The 23,964-nt window shown below is 49.3% G+C and overlaps 1 protein-coding gene and 1 pseudogene across 1 annotated transcript in view; both read right to left on the reverse strand.

Annotated features, from left to right (window-relative positions):
* PRIMA1 (proline rich membrane anchor 1) overlaps positions 1–9,626 on the reverse strand; it is a 33,771-nt gene extending 24,145 nt beyond the window's left edge. Inside the window, exons 1-2 of the mRNA XM_049769933.1 lie at positions 9,256–9,626; positions 3,169–3,304 (exon numbers count right to left, since the gene is read on the reverse strand). Coding sequence (XP_049625890.1) covers positions 3,169–3,304; positions 9,256–9,348 — 229 coding nt within the window. The 5' untranslated portion in view covers positions 9,349–9,626. The remainder of the gene's footprint in view (positions 1–3,168; positions 3,305–9,255) is intronic.
* Positions 9,627–11,976: 2,350 nt separating this feature from the next.
* Positions 11,977–23,964, reverse strand: part of LOC126004270 (U4/U6.U5 tri-snRNP-associated protein 1-like) — a 78,391-nt pseudogene continuing 66,403 nt past the window's right edge.

The following is a 23,964-nucleotide window of genomic DNA, read 5'->3' on the forward strand; positions in this document are numbered from 1 at the left end:
GTTGCTTCTCTTTCTCCTAGTTGACCTGCTGGCTGCACACCTGGAGCTCATGGCCCCTTGTGGAATGAATAATAAAAGGATCCCTGGACAGGCATCCCACCTACAGCTATGTGGGTGTGGCCATGGCTTGTCCCATTATTTCTGGGGCTCGACTTGTACACAGGGCCAGGGCTGAGAGCAGTGAACAGGAGAGGATGCAGGAAACTCACTGGTGTCCTTATCTCTGGGCTGTGGGGTGCAGGGACCATGTTCCCTGTCCAGTGCCCATGACTCCCTCCACCTCTCCCCACACTCCAGGAATCTGACTCATTAGCAGTAGCTTTTCCCACAAGCCAGTGTGATTTGTCCAGGGATGGACATGTGACCCACGGTTGGGGGCAGGAACTGGGCTCAGAACTTATGCTGAACTTTGGGAGGGAATTTTTCATTCATGGGGAAATGACGTGTCATAAAGTAAATGGGATCTGGAGCCTGAAGCTCTAGCCTTGGACTAGCCAGGGAGAAAAGGTCTCTCAGGAGCAATTAGAAAAGAAAAATGTATAAAAATCCAATATGGCCAGTACAGAAGAACCTCAGGTGGAATGAATGTCTGATCCTGTTGTACAGTCTGGCTTTCTCTGACTTACAGCACCAGACACTTCCTAGATGTTAAAAGTCTCAGTACCCCTTACAGACCCCTAGGTCCTGGCACCTGCCTCCCTCAACTCCATGGGACCACCAACCTGGGGATCACACCCTCCAAGACAGCTGGAGCTGTCTGGAGATGGTCTCCAGAGCAAACTCTGACCTTGCCACTCACCCCTATCCCACCCTCCAAACAGCAGCAATGTTGAAAATAGAAAATGCCTGGCTCAATTCCTCTGAGTTCCACAGTACTTAGTTTTCTAGAGTTCAGCTTTTTTAAAGGGAGGGTCATGACCATAGGGGAGAAGGCGCATAACTGAATCTGCAGGTGGCAAGAGATGTGGTAGCAATAAAGGGCTGCTGAGCTCACAGTGACCCAACATTAGTTCAGAATCAGCTATGCCACAAATAGGAGGCATTCCTGGCATGCTTACTTCTGTGATATTCCTAGGACTTGTGGAAAGGTGATGGGACTGGAACAGGGTGCAAAAGCCCTGGCCTAAAGTATGGGGTGCAAGTCCCTACAGTTCAGCAAGCACATGAGCAGGCTGCCCTCAAACATACTGAAGCAGAACCAGGAACATAGGCCCTGGGAACCCCATCCAACTTGGAATTTCTCAGGCCAATTTCCTCTCCCCATATAACAGCTAGAGAGCAGGCCAGGAATCCAGAACCTTCTATAGTAGACTAAGGCCACAATTTGTTTTTATTGCCTTCACTTATTCTATTAGAAACAACCACCAAGAAGACCCTAGCCTGATACTCTATCCCTGCACCTCATCCCTCTCACCTCAGGTAATGACTCGGGGCCTCTTGGTGACCATGTGTCCTGATTTATCTCTTTCCCTTTACTTTCTGGCTATTTTCTCTGGCTATCATCCACCCTGGTGTTACAGTGGTAATTTCCTGTGTAAATTAATTTGTACAGTCACAGAAGTGAGCCTTATCTAAAGACCATCAACAGGGGGTAGATCTGTGAATGATGAACATTTTTTGGTAAACAGGATTTATGTCCAGGTCAAAGACAGAAGGCAATACAAGACCCTTCACAGGTTCCCCCCTTGATGGTCCCTATAGACCCACTGAAGGCCACCTCTTGGTGCTGTGATCTTTGCACTGCCCCTTCTGCCTGCAGGCCCTGTAGTCTCCTCAGCAAACTAGAACAATCTCAGGAATGCCTTAAGACCCAGAAGAATGGAGCTGTCACTGAGGCTGGAGTGTGGGATGCCGAGGGATAGACAGTGCACACGAGAATATTCTCCAAGTTCTCTCAGGCCATGCATGTTCTGTGGGTTGCTAACAAAAGGATCTTTCTCTGAGGCCAGGGTGCCCATGGGCAACCAGAATGACCTTTGCCCTGTGTTTATCTGGTTTGACAAGATGAGTTGAGGGGACTCAGATGTGGTTCGGATTGCTCTGGGGTACAGAGATGGTTGAACACAGCGGGACTCAACCAGTGGTAGAAATAATTTGAATGAAGATGTAAGGAGAAGTAATTTTGAAGATGTGCCCTGGACCATCTTTAGAAGAGTGTAGAAGAGGGGACAGGCAGGGACTCAGAGTGGGGGCCCAGATCCTTCCCTTCAACAAGCATTGCAGTCACCCTAGATCTTGCTAGAATGATCGTTCCTAAGCCTCTCTCAGACACTAGCTCTGGATTTAAGGAAAGCCCCGGGAAGCTGCACACTTCTGACAATGCAGCAAGGCAGGCCTGAGCTGCTCTGGGCCCTGGGCAGTAGATAGAGATGAAGACAGGCAGAGAACAGAGCAACAATACATAAACAAGCGCATGGGGTGCCAGGGACATCCCCTGAACCTACAAATAGCCTTCTAGAGAACACTGCTCCTCAGAATTATTCACAGTTTGTCCCAAATAATTCACAGTTGACAGAGCTGGGGGGTGGCGGGGAGACACACACACATGGTCTCAGCACTCTACAGGCCCCAATGTGAGTGAGACTTCTGATACACAGATCTCTTGTTGGGGATCTTCTCCATGGAAGATTGACGCAGCAATCTCCCCCAAGGAGGCCCAAGAAGACTCTTTGTCTGATGCAACTGCTCAAAGAGGAACCCCCAGTGGGGCCCGTCAGAGGAGGTTTATTCAGCAGAACCTGCTGCAAACGACCCAAGGTATATTTAGGAGCGCGTCGTGCTCCTAGAGCTTCCACTTGGGCTCCCTACTAACTGCCTTCTCCAATGAGAAACCCAAATGTATGGGCAGAGGTGAGAGAAAACTGAAGGCCAGTGCCCATCGACAGCTCCCTGAATGCCCAGTTCTTGGGCAGCACGCAGGCCAGGCCACTCATCGAATGGAGATTGACTTTTATCTGATTAAGCAAGGAAGATGCTTCCTCCTCCAGCTCCCGGGGAAGGCCAGCAGTGGGAAAGGAGCTTTGCAGACTGCAGGGGAAAGTTGGGCCTTGGCTTCTCTCCTGCTCGGCCAGTGGAAAATTACAAAGGCGATCAGACTGCCCTCTGCCTGAGAGCACTGGCTCTGCCTGCACCCCACACTGTACCCGGCATTGCCCCCCAAAGACTTACCTGGAGCCGAGAGGAGTCTGGGAGGTGGTGGGGGGGGCGGGGGCGGGGGCAGCGGTGGAGGGGGCCGGCACTGGCAGACGTGTTGGCAGCTGTCGGTCACCTTGGAGCAGGATTTCTGGGGCTCACCATATGTCACCTGCAGAACCCAGAGGAGATAATGAGGCTGCAGGAAGCAGCAGTACATGCCCTTTCCCGCAACACTGGAATTTGGGGTTCTTCTCTCAAACAGCCTCTGGTTAGGGGGCTCAGATGGAGTTCTCAGCACTTCTGGTCATGCCCACTGGGGGAAACTGTGGACAGACAGACAGGCAGAGATAGAAAGCCCAAACCCGGGCTGGAGAGATAGCATGGAGGTAAGGCGTTTGCCTTTCATGCAAGAGGTCATCGGTTCGAATCCCGGCGTCCCCATATGGTCCCCCGTGCCTGCCAGGAGCAATTTCTGAGCATGGAGCCAGGAGTAACCCCTGAGCACTGCCAGGTGTGACCCAAAAACCACAAAAAAAAAAAAAAAAAAAAAAAAAAGAAAGCCCAAACCCGGCCAGGCCATGAGTCTTTTCCAAACAGAAGGTGAGGGATGTTGGTCTGACCTTCTCTGGAGTCCGGCTCTAGCCCTTGCTGTGGTACAACTCCAAGTCTGCAGCTTCCTGCTGACCGCAGCTTTGGGTACCACCTCCTTTCTTGGGGGATCCCCTTGCCTACTCAAGTCTTGGCTCTGGAGACCTCAAAGACCATCAAGAGCAGAGGAAGTATCCTGATGCCCATGGGGAACCTGCATGGCCTTCTGGGACACACGCCAACCAAACTACCTGTGAATATCTCCCCAAAGGTCTGCCCATAGCTCAGGGGTCACGTGGTCACAGGCCTGCAAGGAAGCCCCAGACTCACCCCAATTCTAATTTTTTTTTGTTTTTTTTTTTGGGGGGGGGGCCACACCCGGCGGTGCTCAGGGGTTACTCCAGGCTGTCTGCTCAGAAATAGCTCCTGGCAGGCACGGGGGACCATATGGGACACCGGGATTCGAACCAACCACCTTTGGTCCTGGATCGGCTGCTTGCAAGGCAAACACCGCTGTGCTATCTCTCCAGGCCCCCAATTCTAATTTTATTAAGTCTCCCAACTTCGGCTCTGTCCTCCAGGCCCTTCCTCCAGGCCTTCTGAGAGTTGCCCCAAAAGTCTGAAATATTCCCCCACACTCGACCCTCTTTGTCCATGACCGCACTTGGCTATCACCTTTTCTCCTCCTGGAAACATCTCTGACCCTATCCAGCTCAGGCATCACAACTTAACCCAGCATCAAAGGGAAAGCCTGACATTCCAGCATGATTAGAGGAATAGATGCATGAATGTTCAATGTGGAACCCCAGCCTCTTCAATCCTGGTCAGACAGTTTCTGCTTCTTCCTATCCACAGGGAAGCAGGAAACGGTCTGGGCTGGAGTTGCTCCTCACAGCCTTCTGTAAAAAATGAGTCTCTGAACCATGCCCACTTAAACCAGAACCTACAGGAAGACTGAGCTCCCTCGGCATGTGGTTGAAACTTCCCACCTAATCTGGAACACCGAGAAGAGGCACCAACAGCCGCCTGCCCTCAGCAGAACCACAGACCTGGGCATCTGGTTTCTTAAGTGTCCAGGGAAGACGCTGACTGATGGGCCTGACCAAGGAGCTGGCAGTCCCCCTCCCACCTCACTCACCCCACAATGCCCTGCTTACTTTCTCTGGCTGTCAGCTCAAGGGGAAAAAAAATCCAATTCCTGAGTAATAGCACAGTGGGTAGGGCTTTTGCCTTGCACATTGCCAACCCTGTTTGATCCTCAGCATCCCATATGGTCCCCTGAGCTTGCCAGGAGTGATGCCTGAGCAAAAGGCCAGGAGCACCACTGAGCACCACTGGGTGTGTGCCCCCCCCCCAAGAAGTCCAATTTCCCCTGTAGTCAGCCATGTAGGGCCTTTAAAGGTCAACACAGCGCCATCTGCCCAGGGTCCAGGGTGGCAGAGTCCAGGGGGTAGGGAGGTACCCTCCCTATTGGGTACATGGTATTGGCCCCACAGAGAACAGCACAAGCCAACTGATGTAGCTAGACTTAATATCTCTCCCCACTTAAGAGTTTCTAAAGGACTATTGGCCACATTACAGATGCTGCAAGGCCATCTTCGCTCCCCTCGGGAAGTGGGTCTTTCTCCATTCTTCCACAAGGGTGATTAATTCTTTCCACACAAGTGGCAAAAACACTCATTTCTCCATGTATGCATGGTAGGGGGGTGCTGAAAGACAGGGTCTCCCCACTTCCCTGACTCATACTGAACTTGGTTGGGGTAGAACCTGGGGTATCCCATAATAAGGTGGAACTTGGTCCTTGAGGGCAAGGACTAATCTGTTGTTAGTTCGGTTGACTTAGAAGCCCAGAGTGCCAGGGAGATGCTGTGTCCACAGAACCACAGTGGGAATCCTGATGGCCCTGCAACAGTGTCTGGTCTGGTTTCCTATGCCTGCCATCCCATGCCTGCCATCCCTTGTCCTCCACCCTGTGCCCTCTGTCGTGTGTCCGCCATCCCAGCCCTGTACTGCAGCCCTTTCCTGCAGCTATGTGTTGTCAACACTTCTGCCAGGTTGCATGGGGGAGGCCAAGGGGCACTGTTGTCACCGGGATTTAGTACCTGTCACTGTGATCTGGGGGCATACAATGCGCATGGCTCCTTCATAAGGAAAAAGGTGAAGTTTTCTCTCTCTGTTTTTTTGTTTTGTTTTGTTTTGTTTTAGGTCATATCCAGTGGTGCTCAGGGTTTACTCATGATTCTGGATGCAAGAATTATTCCCAGTGGTGCTCAGGGGACCCTGTGGGATACCAGGGTTGGAATCAAGGTCAACTGCATGCAAAGCAAGAATCTTTCCCACTGTACTATGGCTCGAGCCCCAGTGCAGTTTTCTCTTGCCCCCACTCTCCCAGCTCCAGCTCTGTATTTGGTCCCTATCACATTCCCATGGGGTAGCACTTGCTTCCTTTCTAGGGTGTTAGTTAGAGGCTGGACCCTCTGATACTGTTCAGTAAGCCACAAATAACTATTTGGCATCAACCTATCTGGAAGAGAGCCTGGGACAGTCTGAGACCAAAGAACTGTGCTGATTTGCAAGTCACATTTCCTGCACCACCTGCATTCTCCCTTGCTCAGGGCATAACTCACCTCCCTCCAGCCTCCTTCCACTCCCTCAACCTATCTTGTGTATTTAGATGTCCAAAAGGTGGGACTCATAATTCCTCAGACCAGCTTGTGTAGACTTCAGGCTCAAATGCAAAGTGCCAGGTCAGTGATGTTTAGCCCTGGGATGTCACTCCCCAGCCTCCCCCTGGCCCTCTTCTCTCTCCTCTGCCTAGCTATATCCATCTCCTGCATCCTCACTTCTCAGGTCTCAGGAGATGCTCTATGGCTTCGAGTCTTACCAGCCCCAGTGATGGGCTCTTGCTGGCTTCTCTTTCTTAAAGCCTAATTTCTTCTGAGTTAGAAGCCAAATGCCAGGAAGGCAGCACCAACAGGTGACTAAAAATTGCAACTGAATGAATCAGTAAAGCCATAGCAGCTAACTGAGGTGCCGAGGATGTGTCTGCATGCATTTGTGTGTGCATACATGCAAGTGCGTGGGTGTGGTCATCAGCAGCAGAGCCTCCACTCCCAGCCAATTTTTTCAGGAGGGTCTCCACAAAGACAATGGCTTCAGGCTTCTTTTATGGAGACCAACGAGTCCCACAATCTCTCAATGTCACATTGCACTTAATAAACATTTCAGCCTGTTTTACTCTATGCTTGCAAGAAAGGGAAAAAGGAGGACGATCTGGAGGTGAACTTAGCAGAACCCTAAATCTTAAATATGAATGCATCTAAGTAAAAGGGAGAGAGCCTCAGGGATGGTGCCATCACTTTCTGGCGATTCACACTTTTTCTGACTCTAATAGTGACATTTCTCAGCATCTGGGCTTTGGGCCAGATTGCAAGGGAGAAACAAGAGCAGGCACTTCCAGGGACCCTGGATTTTTGGGGAACTCTAGAGTTCTGCTTCACTAGTTAGCCTGCTAAATGACAGGAAAGTCCATGTCTGTTTCATCTTTCCATATGTTTACAACTTACGGGGGAATCCTTCTGGCAACATGTCCATGAATGTATGAAGAGCTCAGAGTTCTTTCTGCAAAGTGGAGAAACTCTGCTGTGACCAAATCTAATCTCTTCACTTAAAAGGAAATACTTGCTTGGGCATTTCCATCTCTCCTCCCCTCGAGATCCCTAGAATTGGCATTGCAAGAAACCAGATCCATCCATTTCAAACTCCTCTTACTGCAAAAAGGCAGATCCCTTCTTTCCAAAATCCTCTTCCTCTGGCTTTTTGGTCCTTATCATAGGTAGGTTAATTTTTCCAGAGCTTCCAGCCAAGATCTGGTCCCTTCTGTTTGTCTGGAGGATTCCTTTGCTAAACTGATTTTCATGAACATTGAGTGCTAGCAACTGAAACACACGCGCGCGCGCGCACACACACACACACACACACACACACACACACACACACACACACACACACACACTTTTTTCTGAGGACTCCTTTCCTTGAGTGAAGGCAGAGGGTCAGGGCCCTCACTTCTAGCTCATGCAGCAAAACTGGTCTCTAGATCGCATCCCCTTGCTCTCCAAACTGAGCTGAACAAGTCTTATGAAGAAGAGAGAATAAGAGAGATAAATGAGAAACAGGAAGCCAACTAACTCCCATCCCTGAGGCTCTGCTTGAAGTTAAGTTTGGGAAGACACTCCAAGTGTGGGAAAGTGACAACATCCCAATCCCAAGAAGGCACAGCTGAATGTAATAGCTGCAGCTTCACACATTAAACAAAGCTGTGGATTCCGAAAGGAAAGCAATTGTGAGTGAGAGGGAAGCCAGCCAGACAACCGGAAGCAGGCTGGGGGCTGGGTATTGGGGGGAACCCAGCGGTTCACCCACCCCACCAACAAGCTCCTGCTGCACTAATTATAATAAAAAGGTCCAAGAGACTGGCTGTGAGCCACTGCGGACCCAGCCACCCAAAGAGAAGAGGTCAAGGCTTGAATGTCCAGTCCTATAACTGCAGCAACATGGACATTGCATCCTGCTCATTAGGGGCCAGGCAAAGGGCTAAGTCATCCTGCGGCTCGCTGTGAGGAAGATAAGGAAGAAACACCAGGGGCTAGAGAGCCAAAGGACACTGTTCACACTTCCTTTGGGGCAGAAGGGCAGAGTTGGGGCTGAAAATTCAGAGTTGACACCAAAGCGCATCTCTCCCAAGCTCCACAGTTCTTTCCTAGCACCATTAAACAGAACCTTCCCTGACCGGCTGGTTGGTGACCGGTCATTTCTGCTCTGAGGTTTAGGGTACCCAGAGAGGATGATTTTATCCACAGGTAACTCTCAAGGATGGATATTTGAGGGAAATACCCAGTAATACCCAAGATTGTTGTTTCTATGCTCAGGGGAACACACTGTGCGGTTAGGGAAATGAATCAAACTCCAGAAAGCCGCGTGCAAAGCTAGTGTCTGAACCCCTGTACTCTATCTACAGCCCCTGGCAGTGCCTTCTTCAGTCTGCCACCCGTAGCAGCCTAAATCTAATCTGTCCCGTTGACCCTCCTATGTAGCATGTCAGTTTCCTGAGTTAAGCGCAAGTTCTCTTAAGTGATGCTGGTGGGGGGTGAGGGGGTGGGAAGATGGCATAGTCTCAGGATAGATTTTCTCTGCAAGTTTCTTTCGCCTTTTTTGCAACAGAATGATGCCATTCCAGGTGCCTCTCTCGCTTTTCCCAAACCCCTTCCTGCAGGCCTTCACCAAAAAAAAAAATATCTCAGGGATTTTTGTCTTTTTAAAGTAGGGATGAGGGAGAGGGAGTGGTAGAGGGGGAGAGTTGGCAAACGTGGAATCTTTTTTCTCAACTCTCCCCTGTCTGGAGTAAGCTCTGGAGTGAAGGGCTCTGATCGGCTGTTCACCCCCCTACCCACTGAAGTCCTGCCCAGTACAATCTCCCGCCTTCCACCCAACCTCCCACCTTTTCTGGACACTGCCGGTGCCTCCTCTCACCTGCACGAGGCCCCAGAGCGGGTGGAGCGCGCAGTGCAGCAGCAGCGAGGGCCAGCAGCGGCCGCGGCTCAGCACCAGGTCCCGCAGGAGCATTTCGGCCCGCGGTGCCCACTGTCAGGGGTGCAAAGCTCGGGTCAGGCGGGCGCTGCGCTGCACCACCGCGGTGGCGCACCGGGGCTCACTCACGTAGCAGTTGGGGTTGCAGGGGTGCTACTCCGCACCCCGGAGCACCCTCCTAACTCCAGCCCGTCCTTGGCCTCCAGCTTGCACCCTTTCGTGCAGAAAACGACAGCAAATAAAACAACGCTCAGGAGCCCGCGGTCGGTCCCAAACTCACCACCACCACCACCACCACCCTTCGTGCGCGCCTTGGCCCCCATGCACAACCCGTCTCCCCCAACCCTGCCTGCACACCCACACGAACATCTCCCACCAGCCCAGAATCAGCCACGCACAACTCACTCGCACGACGAGCAGACTTCAAACCCCGCGAGTGCCCGCTCTCTCCGCGTACGCACCCACCAGGCAGACTCGCTGACCCCTGAGCGCATCGCCTGGGTGGAAAAAAAAATCACCCTCTTGCGCGCACTGACTGTTCTCTGGCCTCACTCAATGCGCACGATGCAACCTCCTGGCCTGGATGCGTACCCCCTATTTGCTCTAGTGCACCCCCAATCTCGGGGGGTGTGATCTCCCCCTGTCCCCTTTTCCCGTCTCCCCCCAACCCCACGTCTCCTTCTCCGCCCGCACCCTTGCCTGGAGGCCACGGGAAGGGAGATGCACACTCTCGGAGCTGCAGAATCGCCTCCCGAGCCGCCGGCAGGCCCCCCATGTTTAAAAGCCAGCCGCCTCCCCAGTCCCCCCGCCCTCTAGGCGGGGCCTCCACGCTCACCCTGGCAACTGCTCGGGCTCCTGGGGGGGCTTCACATGCCGGGGAGGAGCGCCGAGCACGGGAGCAAAAGTTTGCGCGCCGCTGGGGCCTCCAGGGTTGCGGAGCCGGGACCCCAGCGCGCGCCTCTGTCGTTCGGGGGCGCGGGGCGCGGTGGCTCCCGGCTGCGCCTGGCCGCGCGTGGGGCGGCACCCCGGGCAGGGGCGGAGGCAGAAGGCGGGGAAAGTCTCCTCCCAGAGCGGCCCGGAGCTGGCCCCGCGAGCCTTGCCGGGTCCCCGCCCTGCCCGAGCCTCTCCGCGCGGGTCACGCTGGCCCGCAAGAGGCGGCCGGGATTGGCGCGGGGCTGGAAGCGCCCGCGCGGGCGGGCAGCAGGGCCGCGGGCGGAGGCGAAATCAATAGTGCACGAAAAAAGGAAAACAGACGTGAGCCGAGCCAGAGCCTCGCCCGTCTCCCGCCGGGGCTGCTGCCCTCCCGCCCGCTCCCCCGCCACCGCCGCCCCCCGCGCCGCTGCAGTGAGCCCGAGTCTCCATCTAGCGAGGCTATTGTGTATTGGGCGCTTCATCTTTTTCATTTAATTCACCCGCGGAGAAGAGGAGTCTGAACCCCCTGTTGGGGGCCCCATCTGGGACCCGGCTTGCATGTCCCCCTGGAGTTTCTTCCCAGTAGGGAGGAAGGGGGGAAGGATGGAGACCCCCGCGCTGTGCGCTCCTGGTTTGCGCTTTCCCTGCGCTTCAGAGCCGAGGACCCTCAGTCGAGGTTCAGGGGTGGGGAGGGGTGTTGTCCCCGCTGGTGACCGTGCCAGGACCCCATCCACCGCAAAGCAGCATCTGGGCAGGAACTGCAAGAGCTGCCGATGGCCCTCCCTGGTCGAAAACCTTCTATCACTGTCCCCACTCCACCAAAAGCTGCTACAAGATTATCAACAAGTCAGCGGCGAAGTAGCCCTTTCTGGTTTGTCCCCAGACAGCGGCCCTGGCCTCAGTCATTCACCAGCGCGCTCCACTGCACAACTGCTCTATGGGACTGTATAACCAGGACTTTGTGCCTTCCAGAACACGGAGGCGATCCAGGGTCTCCGGATAGAGCGCAGAGTTAGAGGACTTCATGGCTCCTGGATTCCTTTCCTTTCCCTGGGACTATTACCACCACCAGAAAACACACACACATACACACACACACACACACACACACACACACACACACACACACACACACACACACACACCTCTTCTTGTCCTTCTTTGGATTCTGCAAACCAGCCTTAAACCAGTATCTTGTGCCACCTCCTTCCTGTCCATTCCCGACACTACCACAGAAGCTGTTCCAAACCCTTCAGAGCCCCTACTAAACTAGTGGGCCACTGGGGAACAAAGGTGAAGTTGGGGTCTGCTCAGGAAGACCCAGATAGGAAATTAGCCAAACTACTGCCAATTAACACCCAAGGGAGCAAGGGTGAGGAGGCCTACTTGGGGTGGGGAGCTCTTCCAATGATAGGCCAGAGATGTAGGAACACTTGTTCTTGCATTCATTCATTAGTAGGTCCATCCACTTGTTTGCTCATTCACTCATTCATTCATTTGTTCCTTCATCCATTAATGCCTTCATTTATTCATCTGTTCATTCATTATCAGTTCGTTCATTCATTTACTAATCACTCATTCATTAGTACATGCATTCATTTACTAATTATTTCAGTTTGTTCATTTATTTACTAATTACTCATTCATTCATTCATTAGTGAACGAATTCATTCACTCATTGATTCACTCCTCCCATGCTTAGTGCTGGTGAGCAGCCTGGATCCTCTTTTGCTGGACCAGAAACTGGGCCACTCAGATCTTGCTGCTGTCCTCAGCAGTGGCCCATCCTGGAGTGCAAAAAAAGGGGGAAAACACGGCGGAAGGGACTTCCTACCTCACTTTTTTTCCACCCCATGAGCTGCAGAAGTGGGACACACAGAACTTGGCTCTTGGCCAGTGAGACAGTGGATCCCATCCGGTTATGTCATTCTGTCTGCAACTTCACTCTTAACTGTGACAGCAGCCAGTGACATTGATAGGTGGAACTTTACAAAATATTCCTTATATCCCATGACACTGGGGAACAAAAATGGCTTTTTGACAGGCTTAAAAATATCACAGAGTCGACTTGTCCCCAGCATCCCATATGGTCCTTGGGATCTCACCAGTAGTGAGCCCTGAGTACAGAGCCAGAAGTAAGCCTCAAGTTTCTCTGTGTATGCCCCCTACTCACCCAAAGAAAAGATCTTGTATGAGGCTAGAGAGATAGTACCAAAGTTAAAGACACTTGCCTTGCATGTAGGTTTAACCCTGAATACTGCCAGGGAGGATATATGAGCAGTCAGAAGAAGCCCTTGTGCAAAAGAGAAATACAAATGGCTCTTCAAAACTATATCAGAATTGCTCAGGCTATTTCTAATTCCATTCCCAAGGGTTCTCAGAGGACCCTGTGGAGTGCCAGAAATCTAATCCAGGCTTCATTCATGTAAAGCCTCTACAGACTGTTGGATTAATTGGGTCCTACTCTACTCAGTATATGTTCTTCACCCAAGGTGTGATCTGGTATTGGATCACTGGGTTCTACCTTACTCAGTATTTGTTCTCCACCCTAGGGTGTGGTCTGGTTCTTGCTAATAGAAAGTCCAGGTCTCAGAAAAGCTCTTGCATTCACTGGTCTTCTGAGCTACCTGCCTCTTGGGAGCAGAAGTCTTGTATGTTGGAGTTCCTGGCTTGTGTATTGGAGTTACTAAACCTGTCTTTACCCCCCATTTCACTGTGTAGATTATTTCCTGCATTGGCATTTACTTTCAAACCCACATCTCTCCAGTGTCCTGATTTTGGAGCCAGAAGTTTCCATTACCACAGACCATTGAGTTATCTCTCTGGTTCCTATAAAGGTTATATCAAATTTTAATTACATCCTCATGATAAGTGAGGTCAATTATGTCCACAACAGATCCAAGTTGAGAGCCATGACTAAGTTAGAGACTCATCAGATTTGGGAATTCCCAAGTTCTCACCTCCCTCCAAAGGGTTGGTGCCAAGCAGGTGGTGCAGGCCCAAATTCTCCCCTTAACCTTTCCGGTTTTAGTCTTCTGGTACTGGATTCAGTCCAGACATCTCTTGACAGTCACTTGGCTTCACTTCCTCTTGGCCCCTGAGTACTGGGTACTGTCACAGCATTTGTAGGGTGCTGTCACAGCATCTGTAGGGTGATGACCTGCTCAGTTGTGAACCTCCTCATGCCACAGAAACACCTGGGGTTGGGGGGAGGTGTTTCTAGTTCCTCTTATATCTTCCTGATTCAAATGCCAAACCACAACAGGACACCCAGAAGCTTTCTTACAAGAGCCAGTTAATGGGTATCCAAAAATCAAAATCAACCCTAGGTATAAAGTGAAGCTAAGCTAGAGGGTCACCATCTGCTGACTAGAGAGACCCTAGTAAACTTGACAGTGGATCTCCTCCTTCTGAGACTGTGGTTGGCTCAGTGACACCTCCCTGACTGGCTTCTCTGGTCTGCTTTCTTCCCTTCAACCCTTCTTAGTTGTTCTGAGTTTATACCTGTTTGATGTGTCTGAATAATCTCTGAATGCCCATCGCCCCAAAGTCAAGGCTGGCTCCTTGACCTCCTTGCCTTCTGCCTGCATCTAATTGTAAAGAATGAAAAAATGTTGGTGTCTCATCCCCAGATGTTGGAAGCAGCAGGGAAGACTAAAGGCTGATGGTTGGCATATGCATCTTAGCCTACACTGGCTGCTGACAGAATTATTCCAATGCAGCAGAAGGCAAGGAGGTCAAGGGGCTGCCATGATCCATGTTGGGATGATGTGGGTTCAAAGCTTCTTCAGGCAGTATGAGAGGTTTTGCAATAAGATAATGATGAGTTTAGTGCAATGCTGGGACATTAATAGGAAATGTATATGTGACCTTGGTCTGGTCTTTTCTTATAGGAATTTCCTAAGTAATAATATTTGTTGTTTGGTTGGTTGGTTGGTTGGTTTTTGGGCCACACCCAGTGATGCTCAGGGGTTACTCCTGGCTATGCACTCAGAAGTTGCTCCTGGATTGGGGGACCATATGGGACACCGGGGGATCGAACCTTGGTCCGTCTTAGGCTAGTGCTGGCAAGGCAGACACCTTACCTCTAGCACCACCTCACTGGCTCCTGTTTGTTTGTTTATTTTTGGCCACACCCAGTGATGCTCAGGGTTTACTCCTGGCTATGCACTCAGAAATCACTCCTGGCTTGGGGGATCAAATCATGTGGGATGCCAGGGATCAAGCCATGGTCCATCCTAATTCAGTGTGTGCAAGGAAAACACCCTACTATTTGCATGTTACAGGAATGAGATGGAATTGGTTGAATTTTTCTTGGACCCCTGCCCTGATCTCCTAGAAGGGGACAATGGAGCAGTTGGAGATTTAGTTTAGTGCACAGTGGCTAAGGATTGAATCAAGGTGCCTACAAAAATGAAAGAGGAATGCATGAGTGTGCAGGAAGAGGGAGTGTTTGAAGGCACAGAGAGTAGAGATGATTTCCCCTCACTTATTCTCCCTTCCTTCTGGCAGTTCACTTTCTAGTTTTTTCTGTTTTCCTTGATACTCCAAGGAATATTTCTTACTCTTGGTTCTATGCTCAGGGATCCCTCTTGATCACAGATCAGGGGGTTATCTGTGGTGTCAGAGATTAGATGGTGTGAGATCCAGGAGTGTAGTATCAGGAATGCTGACTCTTTTCCTTTCTTTTCTTTAGGGGGGTGGAGGAGAGCCATACCTTCTGATGTTCAGGACTTACTTCTGGAAGCACTCTGCCCTCAGGAAACACTATTGGAGGTGCTCTCAATTATCATATGGGATGTTGTGAATCAAACCCAGACCAGCCTGGCAGGTGCCCTATCTGCTGTATTATAACTTCAGCCCTCCATTTGTATCTCTTTATTTTTAAAAACCAAGAGGGTAGAGATCCCAAGGCAATGTCTGCAAAAGAAAGTGATCAAAGCTTACAGAACCCAAGGATTTCTTTGAAGCAATGCTGCTGAATTATTCACCTGGTCATGAGTGAGGCAAGCGAAGCCATGAGAGAAGAGGTGTGTTGAGACATGCCCAGGCAATTCTAGAAGGAGCAGGGACCAGGACCTGAGTAATGGAACCCGATTCACATCCCATCTGCCGTGTGGAAACCCTTCCTTAGCCTCTACCTGTACCCTCCAAGGGAAAGGCATCATTGTGGAATGAGCTGGAGGAGCAAGTATGGAGCTTCAATTACAGACAGGCCCAGATACATAGACTGAATCACCAGAAACTGGTAAGAGACATGGTTGCATTATATGCTCGTCCAGGGATAGAAGGAACAGTGGTCAAGGGAGCATGCACATGGTCTCCAGGGCAGGAAGACAGAGCTGGCATCTGGAAAGTGTAGAAAAGTCAGGGATGGGGCCGGCGCGATGGCGCTAGAGGTAAGGTGTCTGCCTTGCCAGCGCTAGCCTGGGACGGACCAAGGTTTGATTCCCTGGCGTCCCATATGGCCCCCCAAGCCAGGAGCGACTTCTGAGCACATAGCCAGGAGTAACCCCTGAGAATTACTGGGTGTGGCCCAAAAACCAAACCAAACCAAACCAAACCAAAACAGAAAACCCCAGAAAAGTCAGGGACGATTCAGGGTCATGGACATCAGACATGTAGAAGTGGCTGTAAGCATGGCCAAGGCTCCAGTTGATTGCTCTTAGCTGGATTATCAACTAGTACAAGAGGGCCAACCTACAGCTGTCATTGGTCCTCTGGGACAGGCACTGGCAAAGAGACAGTTGTGGGGCTGAGGCCTGGTTCTCCTGGGTGCAGGGTGAGTTGCTAAGGGTGCTCCTTTTTTGAAGATGATGCATTTGGGACCAAGAGTGGAAGTAGGACAGGCCTCTCTGGAAGATTGGTTCTTGTATTTTTTTTGTTTGTTTGTTTCATTTTGGGAGCCACACCCAGTGTGTTTAGGGCTTTCCCCTGCCTCGGTGTTCAGGGATCATTCCTGGTGGTGCTAGGGAGGTTGTATGGGGGTGGGGGGGGAGACACAAGAATTGAACCCAGGTTGGCCATATACAAGAGGCTCCCCACTGTACTATTGCTATGGCCCATGATGGGTATTTCTGAAACTAGTTGCTGGTAAATTACTTGTGGACACTGTGATTCTTTGGTTCTGGGATTTTAGGACCTGAAGGGTTCAAGAGGTGCTTCCCAAGTTGGGTGATAACAGGGCCAGAGCACTAGTGCAGTGAGTAGGATGCTTGCCTTGCATATAGTCAACTTTTTTTTTTTTGTTTTTTTTTGGTTTTTGGGACACACCCGGCGATGCTCAGGGGTTACTCCTGGCTGTCTGCTCAGAAATAGCTCCTGGCAGGCACGGGGGAACATATGGGACACCGGGATTCGAACCAACCACCTTAGGTCCTGGATCGGCTGCTTGCAAGGCAAACACCGCTGTGCTATCTCTCCGGGCCCGCATATAGTCAACTTAAGTTCAATTCTTGGCATCCCATATGATCCCTCAAGCATAGTGAGAAGTAAGTCTTCAGTGTAGAACCAGGAATAACATCTGAGCACTAAAAATAAAAACAAACAGACAAAAATTATTGGGGGCCAGAGAGATTGTATAGTAGGTAGGGCATTTGCCTTGCTAATGGACATACTGAGTTCAATGCTGGCATCCTATACAGTCTCCTAAGCCAACCAGGAATGATACCTGAGCAGTAAGCCAAAAGTAAATCATGAGAACAACCAGTGTGGTCCAAACACCAAAATGAATGAACAGAAAAACAAAAACAAAACAAGAAAACCAAATTAAAACCTAGCAAGAAGAAAACAACTCCTGGAGTGATTGGGTTGGGGTGGCAATAGACTCAAGGGGAATTGGAGGGAAACTTTCTGTTTGTTCACTTAACGTATGGATGCCAACATGTACCTCTTGTGACTCACTCTTGAATCTTGGTGTGGTAGGAGGGAGGGCTGCTGAGTAATTTTCCTTTTGAAAAGGAGTAAAAATTGTCAAGTAAGTTTGAGAACCTCTAAATAAGAGGTGCTGACGGTGATTCTCCTGTAAGTGTATTAGGAGGACCCTCCCCCTAAGCCCACACTGAAGCACCCACCAGGCCAGGGGATCTTTAGGACCAGCAAAAAGATCTGGGCCTATGATGGTCCTTGACTATACTGATTATGTGGTCTGCCCTAACACTATGGGCTCAAGAGGACTAAAGTGGGTGATGGACTGAATTGGGTTTTTCCTGAGCTCAGATGTTGAAGCCCTAATTCTCCCATATGACAGTTGTTTGGGGGGAGAGGGGAGATGCAGGCTAAAGAAGATTCTAAGGCAGGTCCAAATCCAATAGAGTTGTGTCTTTAGAAGAGGAAGAGAAATCAGCTTTGTTATATTAACAAATCTAACAATCTGTTAGATTAGTCAACCTTTCATTCTAAACTGTTATACTTAAACTATTATGGAGTATCAGCCTTCACCCTTAACCATGATAGTTTCCTCTTTTACATGTCAAAGTCCCACCTCAGGCTAAGAATTTCTAGATAGGCTCAGCACCGACTCTCCAACCATTGAGTGGTTCTCCTACCCAGCCTTTTCCTCTTGCTCCATGTGATGGAAAGGTTCCTGGACTTGTGTTTCATCTCTCTCCAGCATTGTTTGGATTATTTTCTGTGGCAACCCTGCTCCAGGCCCTCTTCCCCTTTCTACGTGGGATTACAGCATGTGGATTTATTCTCATGTGTCTATCTCTTTGTCTTTTCTTTTGCATGAGCACAGAGTAAAGTTCTTGTCAGGACGAGGTGACCATCTGCCCCAAAAGAGAACTTTCTCTGTGATCCAGCCCCACTTGGCTGTGTCTGAGGTCTTACACTGTACCCATGTGCTTGTGCTTTTTAAACCCCTGGTCTCTGGTGTTTGTTATGGCAGTACATGAGGCTCTGGGGCTCTTGGGGCCTTTTGGCTCAGAGGTAGCCAAGAGTAGGTAAGAGCAAGACCCTTCACAGAATCAGTACACAGCTGAGGAGTTGGTCACAGAAACATAATAAAAGTGGGGAGAGTAGCAATGCCCTTGTGGAGCTGCATCAGGAAAAAGCTGGAGTGCTTCCTGCTTCTAGAGATTTTTCCGAAAGTTACCTTTGTAGCTTCCAGGACTTATGCTTTTACTCTGGAACCTCCCTTGGCTCTTGGGCCCAGATTCAAATGTCAAATGCCATAGGATGAGGCACTAAGCCTAAGAAAGCAGCCAGGGTGGCCTGACCCCTATTATGTTCTGTAATGCTCTGCACCTGTATACTGAGCCTGTCAATGGGACAGTTCTGGTAGCCACCTCACCCTTTTTCTTCCTCTGGGTTCTTGCCCTGCAGTGAGATCTCAAAGGGACTGGGTCTTTCAGCAGGGGAAGGCCACACTTCATCTGGCCTGCCTGTGGAAGTTTGATCCTTCCACCTAGTCAGAGGAGCTCATTCCCCATGTGGAGTGGGGTCTGCTCCCCTACCCAGTCATTAGCACGGGTATAAAAGGAGTGCATTGACTTCCTGAGTATGGTATGTTTTGAGGCCAGGGTATAGCTGGATGTTCTCTCTCTCTCTCTCTCTCTCTCTCTCTCTCTCTCTCTCTCTCTCTTTCTCTCTCTCTCCTCTTTCCCTTCCCCACTCTCTTCTCTTCCTCCCTTTCCTCTCCACCTTCTCCCTCCTCTCTCTTTATGTCCTTCTCTCCTCTGCGCTTTTCTCTCTTTTTTCTCTCCTTTTCCCTCTCCTCTCTCCTCCTTCCCCCTCTTTTCACTCTTCTACTCCTTCAATATAGCTTTATATGACCTTTATGAATGTGTTTTGTGCAACTGAGCACTGGCAATGTTCCTAGCTCAGCTCTGCCCACACCAGGAAAATGCCCCTGTCTGCTTTCTTTTCCTTACCGCCTCATGCTAATACTACTTTCCCTATTCTATCTCACTCACTCACTCACCTGCAATTGATGACCAGATATATTTCTTTCTTTTTGTTTTTGTTTTTGGGTCACACTGGCAGCGCTTAGTTGTTACTCCTGGCTCTACACTCAGAAATCACCTCTGGTAGGCACAGAGGACCATATGGGATGCCGGGATTCGAACCACCGTCCTTCCACATGCAAGGCCAACACCTTACCTCCATGCTATCTCTCCGGCCCCCCCAGATGTATTCTATGTATGCATTGCTTCCAACCTTTTGGTAGGGAATTGGGACTACATCAATTTTTAAAGGTTTCCTGAGCTCTGAGGGTGGTACATGACATGGGATAGTACACTCTAGCAGTAGGAGCCTCTTATATTGCTGCACTTGTAGAGCAGTGGAGAATGAAAGGGTTGTTTCCTTCAGTACCCAGGTGACTTTCCTAAGATCTCCCTCTGGGAACATTCCAGCTGGGAGGATCCCAGACGCCTGGAGGACCAGCCTTAGAAGCCAACTTCTTGGTCTCTAGGATGGTGGAATCTTTAGAGAATTCCTTACCTTTACAGTGCTGCCTCTGCCCTTGTCAGTGAGGTATACAATATACAATAATTAGATGCCAGAGTTCTTGGAAGGATTAATTGAAATAATTTGCCTAAACTTTAGCCTGGCATCTAATAACTCCTTCTCCTCCTCTACTCTTTCTCCTCCTCCTGTTGTTGTTGTTGCTGCTGCTGCTGCTTCTACTACCAATATTTAAGGATTTTGAAGATTTGAAGGGCAAAAAATTTTTTGCAAGAGTGCTAATTGCACACACACACACACACACACACACACACACTTTGTGTAAAGGGCCCTCATTATTGAACCATGAAATTAAGCAGACTCATTGGACTTGAAATGCTGCAAATCAACTCACTGTTATTGAAAAAAACATCAGTTCATTTCCAAACCAATCATGACCTCGACTAGGATCAAATGTGACCTCTTCAGTGGCAGGTTGTCAACCGTTGTACTTTCTTGAGTGGATTATGGACCCCAATTAAGGCTCTTCTGGGTCCCGTCTAAGGCCTTTGTCCTTCTGAGGTCACCCACTTTGGAGGGATGGAAACGTAGAGGGAGCAGGACTCATTCCTTGGGCTCAGAGAGGCACATTTCCTGCCCCAAATGGTATCCCAAGGAAATGTTGATCTAGCTTCCTAGAAACCAAAGATTTATTTATAGAAAAGAGTCCAGGAGAAGCTCAAATTTGAAACTTTCCCTGACATACTTTCTTAAATACTACAAGAGGGTCTGAAAAACTATGAAAGACAGGCCTAGCATGTGGGGGGCAGAAAATGGAGCTGATAGACTCAATAGACACAACCCAGAGCCATTTTTCTCAGCCACTGGAATGTCCAAAGAAACATTTGATAAGAGTGACCTGGTGGGCCAGAGGCTGTGGACCAAGTCATCTCAGTGAGGCATGGAGACTGCTGGGTCTTTTCTGCCCAGCTCAGCATCTACATGGGCTAGGCCAAGTAGAGGCCTCCATGAGGTAAAGGTGAGTTCTGCTTTCCAAGATGATTATCATAATATTTAATAATAATATTATTATTATTATTATTATCATAGAGGGAGGGAACTTTTAGGCCCCCTAGCCCAGACCCCTAAACTTCCCTGCACCAGACTTTTCAGCAGTTCTTCTAACTCAATCCCCATAATACCCTCTTTCCTTACCCCACTGACTGCACTTTGTGCATTCCCTGCATTCTCTCTTCATTCCCTGCAGGTGCTGTTTTCTAAGAATCCCATCTCCTAGGCCAACTCCGTTAACTCCATCAGGCCTAGATGCCACACCTGTCTTCTTCCTCTCCACTCCCTGGCAGTGCTCAGCCACTCTGGCAGACATTTCCACTGCACTCTGAGGCCGAGGTCAGCCAAGCCAGGGATGCACTGGGCAGAGATTGGGGCACTGACTCTGGTTTGGACAGCACTGGTGTTGGGATCAATTTGGTAAGTTCTTTTCCTCTCTTTGAGCCTCAGTTTCCCTGGCTGCTGATAGTCACTTATAGAGTTTTAGGGGGGTATTGGAATCATGAGAATAAAGCTCTGAAACCAGAACCTTTAAGGAGCAACTCCATAAGAAAGTCACTTTCTGGGGACACAGTGGGTCTCAATAGGATCTTTATTTCAGATCCTTTCCCTTCCCCTCTGTAAAATGACACCCAAATTAATCTAAAACAAAGATGGTCCCTCAACGTCCTCTTTTCTTTTCACCTAGTCCTTTGATATGTATAGGCACACCTGGATCTTACTTCACCCCCCTCCCAATTGAATTTGTAATGAGGATAAAGACAGAGCAGTTTGGCTATCAGCAGCCCTTTTCCTCCTTCCCTCACTGGGAATAATATTTTCTTTAACCCTTTTAAAAACTTACAAGAGGAACTCCAGAGATGTAAAATTGGCATCCATGCATGTGTGCTGCTTACTGCAATACTAGGAAGGCTTACTCCACTTGTTCCTTGGAGCTTTGCCCACATGAAACTGTCCCCAGCCTCTCACATCTCAAGCCACAGTTTCAGTCCAGGAGACCAGCTCTGCTTAACATGTGCTTCCTTAGGTGCTCTCGCAGATATTTTCAGGTCTTTTGCCAACTAGCTTAGGCAAAACTCCCCTCTGAGCAGTGTTTTCTACAGACAGACTTGGATTCTTTGCAAAGTCTTCATTAGAGGACTGAGAATGAAAACTAAGATCTCTTTTGATCTTACCAACTTCACTTTCTTGCTGGCCAGAGTTGGAGTCCAAGCTAAAAAACAGACTTAAGATACTGGCCTTGAACTTGACCATATTCTGCTTCTTGCTCAAGTTGAACATAGTCTTGTCCTTGCAGACCACTGGCCTAGGAGGAGGCCTGAATCCCCTAGGACCCAAAACCATCCTAGATTCCTTCCACATTTTGGGAATACTCCCTGTTTACAGCTAAGTCCAGGCCTGCAAACTCTCCTTCCTTTGATTTTTATAATCGTACCTATTGCTTTCCAATACATGTTGTATTTCCATTGGAAAATCATTACAAGAAAAGAGTCTGTGCATGCCCAGTGCAGACCCCACTATTTGCAGCCTAACTATGCATTTTTAATGTTTTTTCTTTTTGTTTTGTTTTGGGGCCAAACCCAACAGTGCATAGGGTTTACACCTGGCTCTGTATTCAGTGATCACTCTCAGGGGGTTACTCTGGGAATTATAAGGGATGCTGGGGATCAAACCCCATGTAAGGCAGGCTCCCTGCCTGCTGTATTATCTCTCCAATACCTAACTATACATTTATTATCAGTAATGGGTCCACTCTGCTTGTTTAAAACTCCTAGGCATGCAGGGCGGACTTTGTAGCGCTCTTATTTTGTTTTTGTTTTTGTTTAGTTTGGGAACCACACCTGGTAGGGTTTAATTCTAATGGGGCTCTGGGGACCTTATATAGTTCCATAAATCAAACTGGGTTAGCATTGTGTAATGCAAGTGCCCTACCCCCTGTCCTATCTTTCCAGCCTCTAACGGATCCCTGAGTACACACCTGGATAAGAGACACAAAGACAGGGGACTTGGATTATCTTTTCACTTCCTTTTATCCACTGCCCCCTACCCTCTCCCCAAGTTCAGCACAGCCCTGTGATGGACAGCTCCTCTGCATGGGGTCTTCCTCCCTTTCCACAACTGGCTGTGGTATTTAGGCTCTTAGACCCAATGACAGACAATTCCTAAAAGACCTGGACAATGTGGGGGAGGGAAGGACTCATATGTCTCAGTTTCCCTTCCTTCCTTGACAGTGTTTATAGTTCAGTCCCTACCATTCCTGCTGAGTTACAGTGGATTGAAACCAAGTTACCCATTGCAGTTTTCTTAAGTGGCTCTCCATTCTTTGAAGGGATTTATCTTAAAACACATCGCTTGTTTAAAGTTTTGCCTTTGGGAAAACTTTTTTTTTGCTTTGGGAACAGTCTGACTGTATTTCAGGGGCCTGCAAGTTCACTTCCTTCTCAGGCCCTAGAACTGTTTGTTGCATCGATAAACAGAAAGAGAGACAGTGAGCCAAGTTTTACATTTCATGCCTCTCCTGATGATGAAATGTTTGGGTAGCTCTTTCATCCTAGGGAAAACTTGCTGAGCAGTTTCTTCTTGTTTACAGAAGGATTTTCATGGAATAGTTTCTGCCCGCAAACTGTCTGTCATTGGAGTTTTTTGGGGGGAGAGTCAGGGGCAATTGAGTTTGCTGTTTACTTTCAGAAATGTCAGAAACATTGCAGGAGCTAAAAGTCCTCCTGATAAGCCTTCAAAGATCATACCTGTCTCAGATGACACCGTAAAGCAATTGATTAGCAACTGGCACTGAAACAGGTGTGAGATTTACCATGCTAATTGACATATTCAGCAATTATGTACAAGATGCAGATTGGAGACTAAGGAGATTGTACAGAGAATAAGATGCTTGCCTTGTATGCAGCTGACCCTGGTTTGATCCCAGGCACTCCATCTGGTTCCCACAAACTCCTCCAGGAGTGAGCCCTGAGCACATACCTACGAGTGGGCCCTGAACACTGATGGGCTGGGATTAAAGGCTGCTTTCAATATCTAAACACAATTGCATGTTAGATGGACCCATTTGTGAGATTCTGCACCCAATGGCTTTGCCTATGCATGTTAATCTACCCAGAAGTCCTTCCCTCAGGCTTCCTGGAAAAGTCCTTATTTGAGCACAGCTCAATTTGACTGTGTCAAGAATCCTCCATTACCCCTAACCCACATAGCTCATCTCATTCTGTGCACTGTCTGATCTGTGTGGCAGGTGCTTACAGAACTGCTCTTTCACCCCTCTGTGTG

This window comes from Suncus etruscus, chromosome 3 (assembly GCF_024139225.1).
Source record: "Suncus etruscus isolate mSunEtr1 chromosome 3, mSunEtr1.pri.cur, whole genome shotgun sequence".
Lineage (NCBI taxonomy): Eukaryota > Metazoa > Chordata > Mammalia > Eulipotyphla > Soricidae > Suncus > Suncus etruscus.